Here is a 10573-nt window from a genome sequence, read left to right as displayed (position 1 = left end):
TATATATATATTAATTAAAAAGACAAGTGTTGAAAATAGTTCTAATTCGATGTAAATTATTAATTCCGTCTCTGAATTATTGACAGACTAAAAAACGCACCTTTATTTAGCTAAACTTAGATACACCCTCGATCTGGTCCATGACATAACAAATGATTTTAGACTCTTGTAGAAATATGAGTCTCTTAATGAAAAATCGAGAGAAGTGTTAAAGACACCCCTAAACAAATGAAAATTAGGGATTTATTTCCCTCATGTTACAAGATCGAGCGTGTATGTAAGTTTAACTAATCAAGTAAAAAAAATTGTTTTTAAGATTATCACCAGTTTTACTAATTCAAAAATACGAAATATTTAGAGATGTTTTTCGATAGTTGTCTTAATTAAATAATCTTATTAAAAGTTGTCTTTGTGGCCAAAATTCTTTCTTGTGAACACCCCACCACCCCTATAAACCACCCTACCCACTACCCCCCACCCCACCCCCCAACTTTTTTGCATTCATTTCAGTGGAAGCACCCGTGACACTCTCAATCCTATGTCATGACTCATGATTCTAAAATTTGTACCACTTTCTACCTAAAAGATGACTCATAATTATTCTCAATTTGTCCAACAATAATAAAAGTCGGAATTTTTATTAAGATGATTTAAGTTATAAAATAAAAAGAAAATATTTGAGACGTTAGAGAGAATTCAACATTTAATATATAGTATATTTATATTTTTTATTAAAAAATATGTATCATGGACAAAGCTGATTGTGTCATGTTCCCTTCAGAGATTTAATGAAGTGGAAGAAAGCTATGATGAGTCGTGGTTCAGGTATTGATAAAGTAGAAAATATTATTCCTTTCGTTTGGATCAATTTATGTGTACCTATTTGATTAAGCTGAAAATTTCGGGAAAAAAATGATCTTTTTGGAAGTTACTGATATTATGTATGTCATAACATTTGTTTGGCTATAAAACTTTTGTTAACTACTATGCATAATATATGTATAGTCATAAACACTTGTTATTAAGAATAAAACTTGAAGTTTGAAATTAGAAAAATAATCATCTTTTATAAACTAGTTAAACATAATAAGGTCACGTAAACTTATTAAAAAAGAATAAGTAATTTCTTTTGATCTGCTTAAGTATACATTATCATAGAGTTATCTGATAATTATAGTGCAAACATAGAGAGACCTAAAATCATAGGTGATTTTTATTCATTTGCTTACATCTCTATATACACAGTTATTCGATATCTGAACTATTAAAAAAACATAACAGATATTCAAAAAATAATAATCGAAATATATATAAACTGATTAAAACACCACTAGCATTTTTTTTTTCTTAAAAAAACAATGATATATGACTCATTACTCAAAACCACTTGAACTCCCCAAAAACCACACATAGAATCACACATCTAATTATGTATATATAGCCAACTTGCAATACATTTTCAAACATCTCTCTCTTTAAACCCTTTTTTTTGGTTTTTTCTTCTTTTTATTCTCATTTGATAGCTAGATATTACTTTAATTTACAACCTATAACAACAATGCCAAATTTTAAACCATTTCTTCTTCTCATTTTTCTTCTTCTTCTTCTCATCAATTTTGACTTAATTTATTGTCACACAAAAGGTCTTAGGCCAAAAAAGAAGCAATTAAATGTGAACATGACACAAGTTCAACATTCTGAACAACAATTTATGCAATGGGTACAATTTGTTGGAAGCTTAAAACATTCACTTTTTAAAACAGCAAAAAATAAATTATTCCCTTCATATACACTTATTGTTGACAAAAATCCTTCTCATGGTGATTTTACTTCAGTTCAAGAAGCCATTGATTCTCTTCCATTTATCAATCTTATTAGAGTTGTTATTAAAATCCATGCAGGAATTTACACGTAAGTCGCGCAATTTTTTTTATAACAGTAGTGTTCGTGTCAGTTTGTGTTCATACACGGTACTAATTTTTTATGGGAAATTAGTGATTTTGATTATTTCATCAGTAGTTGTTTGAGGTGCGTGTAAACTCACTCTTATTGTTTCATTTTTGAAAATTAGGTAGTTGGATTTATAGTTTGAGTCAGTTTATGCGTATTTTAAATTTTTTTATTAAATAATAATTGAGTTGCATGCAAGTTGATCGTTTTTTTTTTTTTGCTCAATTCTTGAAATTGAACATGCTATTGATACATCTTTTTATGTGGTTTTCCATTGATTTTTTGTAGTAATTTTTTTTCTTTTTTCCAAAATAAGAGGGAATTAAAAGGAAGAGAAAGATAAAATTTAGCAATATGTAAATTTATTAAATTTTGGGTTTTTTATCCTCAAAAAGTGATTTGTCTTTTGGTGTATGTAATGTCATTTTTTTTTACTTAGTTGATCTGTCTTTTCATAGCTTCACATGTTGGATAAATGTTTTGTCCCAAACTCAAACATTTGTGGTCAATTGTCAATTCATGGAGAATTGTGTGATGAATAGAATTTTGCTTTTTGTACCTGTCCTTTGCCTTTTGTCATTTTATAGTCTTGTGATCACATACAAAATGAGTAGTTTATAAATTATTATCGTGTGATCAGAAGATTATGAGTTTAATCAGAAAACACAATCTCTTGATACATAGAACTCAATATAATCAAACCTTTTCTTTTTGAGATTCGCACATAGCGAAAGCTTAATCCATCGAGCTATTTTTTATATTTTTCCAAATTATAGTTAAAAAGTTATAAGTTCAAACGACAAAAACAACCACGTCCAGAGCTCAGACTCGTGCATTACGAGAGCTTAGTGACTCGAGTTAGGTCTTTATAATTCTTTATAAGATGATGTATTTTTATTCTAATTTTTTATTTATTTATATATTTTTTTTTGCAGGGAGAAAGTAAATATACCACCATTTAAATCATTTATAACAATAGAAGGAGAAGGAGCAGATAATACAATAATTCAATATGGAGATACAGCACAAACTATTGGCCCAAATGGAAAACCCCTTGGCACTTTTGGTTCAGCTACTTTTGCTGTTAATTCACCTTATTTCCAAGCCAAAAATATTACTTTTAAGGTAAAAAAAAACATAATTCTTTTTATTTTTTGTTGGAATTCAACTAAGTTTTCGTTATGCACGGAGAACGAGAAAGTATCATATCGTAGAAGTCTAATTTTACATAATTGTATCTTACATTTCTGTTAGGTATCACTCTTTTCAATAGTTTGAACATGTAACCTTCTGATCATAGGATAACAACTTTACTAGTTACGTCAAAGCTCTTGTTTCATTTATATCATTATATGTGCAATTTTAATTCACTCTTCGTTCTAAAGTAGTAGTCATGTTGTATTTTTGGAGCTGCGTCAAACTATATTAACTTTGATCAATATTTTAAAATTTATATCTTTTCACTATATTGGCATTCGATGAATCGCAACCGATCGTACTTTTAGTATAGTTTTTTAATATAAAGAATTTTAATAGTAAGAATATTATATTGATTTTATTTAATTTAACTTTAATATTAGTTAAATTGATTCTAGAAAGAACTTCAAAAACTAGTGCTCAATTTTCAACTAATGTTGCCTGCGCTCGTGTCAAATCTTTCAAAAATATACTACTTTTTAAAAGATTTAACGTGCATTCATCTTTATTTTAATTTATTTTTTTACATTATTGTCAGTATATAAAACTTAAACTCGTGATTGAAATGCAGAACACAACACCAGTGCCACCACCAGGAGCCATAGGAAAACAAGCAGTGGCATTTAGAATATCAGCAGATACAGCAGCCTTTGTAGGTTGCAAATTTTTGGGGGCACAAGATACACTTTATGATCATTTGGGTAGACATTATTATAAAGATTGTTATATTGAAGGCTCTGTGGATTTCATCTTTGGCAATGGACTTTCATTCTTTGAGGTAATTAATCACTTTTTTCTATCTCCGCGATTCACTTAACTGATTAAATTAAAAATAGTTGATGAATATGTCATGTATATAATGTATATCGACTATGAAAACTTATGAATAGTAAATCTGACTGAATATTTGTGTGGATTAAGATCTATTTTTAGAAACGAAGGAAATTTCGATTTTAGTTCTTGAAATGTTGAAAAATTTTAATTTTGGTTCCTATATATCTATAGTTATGCATATTCAATCTTCAATATTTAAAAATATACACTTTTAATCTTTTTTTTTTTGCTTGTGATCTGTTTTTACGATATTTACTATATCTCGAATATTGCATGTTTGTCCCCTTTAGTTTTTACTACATGAAATTTATAATTTGTCATTTGAAATTTCGTAACGAGTCGAATAGTTTCATATAGGAGCTTAACCTATTTTCTCCATTCAATTCTAGATGTTTTTATATCTTATATATAACCGACCTGAAAAACATGTACAACTCTTTTCTAATTTGTCATATAACATCTTAAATTATACAAATAATTGCATACATATATGTCAATATGTCACTATATCAGTATATATAACTTAAAGTCAATGTCATAATAACTTTTTGATTCAATACACATTACAACACATTTTCCCGTCTTCAATTCTAGTTATTTATGCACCTTAACTACATAAAAATATCTCTTCTAATTCACTATATAACTTCTTAAAATTGTACAAATAATTGTTTACCTACATATACATGTCACTGCATATAACATAAACTCGACGTGATTAAAAATCATACACATATTTCTAATTCACTATATAACCTCTTAATATTGTACAACTAATTATATACATATCAGTGTATATAACATAAACTCGACATGATTAAAGAATCACATATATATCTTCTAATTCCCTATATAACCTCTTAAACTTGTACAAATAATTGTCTACGTACATATATATATGTCAGTGCATATAATATAAACTCGATGTGAAATTATGTGAGTGTTTTGATGTTGTAGGGATGTCATTTGCATGCAATAGCACAAGTGACAGGTGCAGTAACAGCACAAGGAAGGAGTAGTATGTTGGAGGACACAGGATTTAGTTTTGTGAACTGTAAGGTCACAGGTTCAGGTGCATTATACCTAGGTAGGGCATGGGGTCCTTTCTCAAGGGTCATCTTTGCTTATACATATATGGACAACATTATCATACCTAAAGGATGGCATAATTGGGGTGATCCCCTTAGAGAAATGTAAGTTCTCGTTTCATTTTACATAACATCGTTTAATTACAAATAATTTACATGGATGTTACGTTTTTAGGAAAATGTCAATTGTCCAATTCAGTGCAGAACTTGATATTGTGTGAATAATGTTATTTGCTTGACACTTATGTCATGAAAAGACTAAATGATGCACTATATTGGCAGCTTGAATTACTTATCTAGAGAAGTAGAGATAATTTCCCACCAAGTAAATTTTTTTCTTTTTTAGTGGTGCATTTGTGTTTTAGAAATTTTAGATTTGTTGTTGTAACAGAATGATATGGTTAATTTGGAATTTTTCGTGGTAAATAGCTTCGTACGAGCATATTTTATTGGGCTATAACAATCTAAAGACACTCTTAACATGATTTGATATCGTCTGTTTTGAATCATGTTGGCATATTTTTACTCAAAATGCTTCGGACCGTTAAGAGTATATCCAACATATTGCAAGTAATGAATTATTGCTTTCGATAATATCTCTTCATGTGTAATCAGAGGTGTTAGATTTGACACATGAATAGAAAAAATGTTGATAGAGAGCGTTTCCCTCGTAAGAATCTTACACAGTGTAAATCTAAATTAGTTTTAGTTTCGATATAAATATTAAACGTCGAAAACTAATAAAAAATAAAAGATATAAAATTGAATGATGATATTTTTATTGATCCAAACCTTGTTTTAGTTTACCTTTTAATACCACTCAAAAGATAGTGCTAGTCCTTACCTAATTTTTTTAATTTTTAAAAAGATAGATTAAACCTTTTGAGCTATGGATAGCTTTACACTTTTTCATTAAAGAAAAGAATCTAGAACCTAGATAAGTTTATTTTTTTCTTGCCAAAAATACCAAAAACCAACCAAATTATAAACTATATACTAAAAGTTTGGCTAACTTTATAAGTCCACAAATTATAAAATTTTGTTATAAATATATTGTAAGCATGGGACGGTGCTGTCCTTTTTATCTATTACCTATATATCTATATACACACTATGATATTGGAAATTTGTCATATTCCACTATCTTCATACATAAATTATATCTCATATACTATTTTTAGTGTAACTATATAAATTTTCATTTATTATATGATTTGATGAGTTGAAAATTGCATCTTTTCATGTGAACCTAAGTATATATTTTAAATTATCAACTATAATCCTAACTGTAATACACAAAAATTATAAAAGGGGTTGATTAGCTTAATTGGAAATAATTAATGATTTCATGCATGAAGACAATGTATTAATTATGCTTAAACTCTAATCAATTGATTAATTATCATAGACAGGCCCCTTCATGCAGATAATTTATTTTATTTTATTTTAATTCCCTTTGTATTTGTTTTATTGTTATTTATTATTAGTACTTTTCTACTATCTTATCTGTCAATTTTTATTACTCCCTTCATTTAAAAAAGAATGACGTAGTTTGACTTGAAATGGAGTTTAAGAAAAGAAAGAAATTTTTTTAATCTTGCGGTTCTAAATTAAAGTTATGTCAAATGTACCAAAATGCCCTTTAATCTTATGGTCTTAAACATGCCACGTGGAAAGTTAAAGTTAAAGTGTTGCCAAAAAAAGAGAAGGGTTTATTCTTTTTGAAACAGACTAAAAAGGAAATAAGGTCATTCTTGTCGAAACGAAAGGGTATTACTTTTTTGTTTCCTTCTACTGTGGTTATCGTTTAATTTGTTACTGTTTTTGATATGTGTTTCTTGAGCTGAAGGTTTATTGATATCTCTATCTTCGTAAACACTACAATTCTCCAGATTTCACTTATAAAATTACATTGAATATATTGTTGTCGATTTTTATTTTTTTTTAATTTTTTTTTCATATTTTTTTTTTTGGACAGGACTGTATTTTATGGGCAATATAAATGTAGTGGACCAGGGGCAAGTTTTGCAGGAAGAGTTTCATGGTGTAGAGAATTAACTGAACAAGAAGCTAAGCCTTTTATTTCACTTAGCTTTATTGATGGCTCTGAATGGATCAAATTTTAATAAATATAATTTTATCCCCTATTATTTTTATTTTATTTTTGGCTTTATTTGTAAAAATCCATTATCTTGTAGTAAAAGAGGCATAGAGTAGAAAAATATTTGTGAAAATTATGATAATTTCAAGGTAAACATTTTCTTTTCATTAAAATAGTAGTTTATGAATATCATAATTTATATCAAGCTTTCTACCATGTAATTATGAATCGTAATATTCATTCTTATCTTTGTAACTAATCATTGTTATAACATTTCAAAGTTTCTTGAATTAAGTGAATTAAATCAAAAGTCTAAACGGTAATGAAAACAAAAATAAAAAGATAACATAATAAACAACAGATCATAATATATATCAAAAACTAAATATTACCATCACTCAATCTTATTCCACAAATTATAAGATAATATTTAACTACGTACTAACTTATATCCTTATTCTCGATATTCACATCCTCCATATACTCAGAGTCAACAAACCTACTATATTATTTTGAAAACAACAAACTCCCTATTTTAATTTTAAAAATATGAAACATACTTTTTCACATAATTTGAGGAAATTATTTATCCATCATTCCATCTTATGAATAGAGCCATTGTCCAACTAAACAATAGTTTATAAATTCTTTTGGATGAAAATGCTCATTGAAAAATGAACATAAACTTTTTTAAGAAAATAGGAGGAAAACAATTGATTAATCATTAACACAATTAATTAATACTAATAAAAACAAGGTTTTATAGTATTAATAATTACACTTACCAAACACTAAAATCAACCTCGAAAATTAGTTCAATGCAATCTTTTAAGTCACATCATATTTGTAACTTTACAAAACAAATATTCCCTTTTGTTCTATTCTCTATCTATTCTATATCTTGAAACTTTCACCACTTCTATGACTGTCTTGCTCGTCTTGAACTGGTCGATGCAATTGTTTAAAAGTCCCTTTCACCTTCTGTTGAATTTCCGAGTTTGCTCATAACAACATTCTTGAAATTGATCCTAATTTTTTCTTGTGCTTGCGAACACGATCTTTGCATTTTAACACCACTTGATGAAACCCTAGATTCCATCATTTCATTTAATGACATTTTTTTAACCCTAGATCCTAACTCTGGCCTTTGTTTTGGTGCACTATGTGACCTTAATTTAGCCTTAAATGATTGTGTTTTAGCCATGTAATTAGGATAATAATTATTATTAGTATCATAATAATTATTATTCCTAAAATAATTACTTTCAACACAAACACTTTTGGCTGTTGGTGTGTTAGATCCACAAGAATTTGCAAACCTTGGTGTACTTTGGGCTGTTCCTACTGGTTTTTGGGCCCAATCTGAGGCCCATGAAGATAGCACTTGTTCAAATGGATCATCACATGGATTAGAAGCCCAAGTGTTTGTTCTTCTGGATCTTGATTTGGGCCTTCCAGTATCCATTTCTACAATTTTAGCACTTTCTTCATTTATGTTGTTAGCCTCAAATGATGATGATAGCCTTCTACTAGACATTTGTTTTGTACTTCCACTTCTTGATTCTTCAAATTTTCCCTATAAATCAATGGTAACAAAGTCAAAAAGTCAGAGACGGATCTAGGACGAGTTCTATGGGTAAATGTGGATTCAGAATTTAAACACGACACATGACAGACTCAATATTGAAGGTATTGGCATCGAAGTTGTTTTATTTTGAAAAATGTGGTATATAACATGATATTTGTTGAAATTTTAATATATTTTCACTATTTATATCAAGGTCGAATATCGAAAATAAAAAGAAAAACATTAACTAGCCAATTTCAGCATTATCTTTAAAAAATAGCCACTTTTCGACTTTACCTTTTAAAAAATAGCCACTATGGTGGAATTTCAAATTGCACAAGTGAAACTCTATGATAATGTCTTTGAAGTTTCACTTGTTAACTTGAGATTCCATGAGAATTTTATTTTTCAATTACAAAGACTAGAAAGTATGTAAACGAGAACTTTTTACCCTGAAAATGTTAATTCAGTTAAACCTAAAATATACGAGCTTTTTGATGCACAAGCTAACACATAGTTCTAAAAAGTATGTAAAACGAGAACTTTTTACTACTATAATATACGAGTTTCATCATCATCATTTGTATGATTAATCATTTTGGTTTAAAGAAAATGACAGTACGATGCACAAAGCAACACATAATTCTAAAAAAGGTGCGAGTATGATTCCCAATGCATGCATTAGTGACTTCATCCACAATACAAAACACGTGACCTATAAACTCATACGAAAACAACTTTTTGCCGTTGCTCCAACGCTCAAAAAAACCGTAAACATATACATATAATAAGATCATTTAAGAGTGTAGTAGATTAGGGATCTTACAATTGATTTTCTTGGTTGAAATTGAGAATTTTGATGATTAACATAGAAGCCTCCTTTGATTTTTAGGGCACGAACACTTGCTTGTACTCTCATTAATGCTTGCATACTATGAAATGTAGCATTTGCTTGTCTTCTTACCAAATAACCCCTAACCAATGCTTGTAATTTTACTAATCCTTTTAATGCCCTCAATGCCTTTCTTGCCTGTTATAAACATTTCAATAATAACAAAAATATATTATATACGAGTTTAACTTCTATATATTTTAACGTATCAAAAAACATGTACATATATAATTATAAAATAATTGTTTGTGCATAAGTTATTCAACAACTTGAAAAATAAAACAGATTACCTGCTATTAACATGAGGTGAATGAATCATATATAATAATAAAATTGAAATTTTAATTTTGTGTGATATAAAAACTTGAAAAACCTCTCAAAATGATTTTTGGAAATTCAAATTATATACTTCAAAGTTTGATGTTGAAATAATAAAAAAATGTCATTTTAAATCAAAAATTAAAAAATATAAAGTCAATGTAAATATTTATTATATCATAGTATTTGACTATAGATAATGAAAATTTATTATTATATCATAGTATTTGACAATAGATAATGAAAATTTATATTTTATTTGATCGTAAAATTTAATTAGATTTTAAAAGTTAAATATTTTTAAAAATGATTTCACTTAAACAAAATAAAATGTATATCCATACGTATTTTTGAAAACTCAAATTTTCAAGTTTTGAATTTAAACTTAATTCATTTAAAATAGAAGTGGTTCTTTTAATAAATAATTGCATTAAATAAAAAGTTAATTCTATGAACAAATGATTAAGCAATTAATATAACGAAGATTTAGTGAATTTACCAAAAAACCACGAAACACCGTTTGAATTTTGGTTGCAGCCATTTTTTCCCGGCCAAACACGGCGGAGCTTCTGCCTTGGCTAGTCAATCTCACCACCGCAACCGCCGCATGCGCGGCGGCGACGGCA

The 10573-nt window shown here is 28.1% G+C and overlaps 2 protein-coding genes across 2 annotated transcripts in view; one reads left to right on the top strand and one right to left on the bottom strand.

The window, feature by feature from the left end:
• Positions 1 to 1445: 1445 nt before the first annotated feature.
• LOC107005777 (probable pectinesterase 53) lies at positions 1446 to 7230 on the top strand. The gene is made up of 5 exons (XM_015204434.2): positions 1446 to 1911; positions 2886 to 3075; positions 3719 to 3925; positions 4939 to 5174; positions 7048 to 7230. The coding sequence occupies exons 1-5, from the start codon at positions 1559 to 1561 to the stop codon at positions 7193 to 7195; spliced, it is 1134 nt and encodes a 377-aa protein (XP_015059920.1). The 5' UTR covers positions 1446 to 1558; the 3' UTR covers positions 7196 to 7230.
• A 657-nt stretch (positions 7231 to 7887) lies between these two features.
• Positions 7888 to 10573, bottom strand: part of LOC107006649 (protein IQ-DOMAIN 14) — a 3110-nt gene continuing 424 nt past the window's right edge. The window contains exons 2-4 of the mRNA XM_015205165.2: positions 10447 to 10573; positions 9564 to 9767; positions 7888 to 8746 (exon numbers count right to left, since the gene is read on the bottom strand). The exon at positions 10447 to 10573 is cut by the window's right edge and continues 6 nt beyond it. Of these exons, the coding sequence (XP_015060651.1) occupies positions 8132 to 8746; positions 9564 to 9767; positions 10447 to 10573 (946 nt within the window). The 3' untranslated portion in view covers positions 7888 to 8131. The remainder of the gene's footprint in view (positions 8747 to 9563; positions 9768 to 10446) is intronic.

This window comes from Solanum pennellii, chromosome 12 (assembly GCF_001406875.1).
Source record: "Solanum pennellii chromosome 12, SPENNV200".
Classification (NCBI taxonomy): domain Eukaryota; kingdom Viridiplantae; phylum Streptophyta; class Magnoliopsida; order Solanales; family Solanaceae; genus Solanum; species Solanum pennellii.
This window is presented reverse-complemented; position numbering and strand designations above follow the sequence as displayed.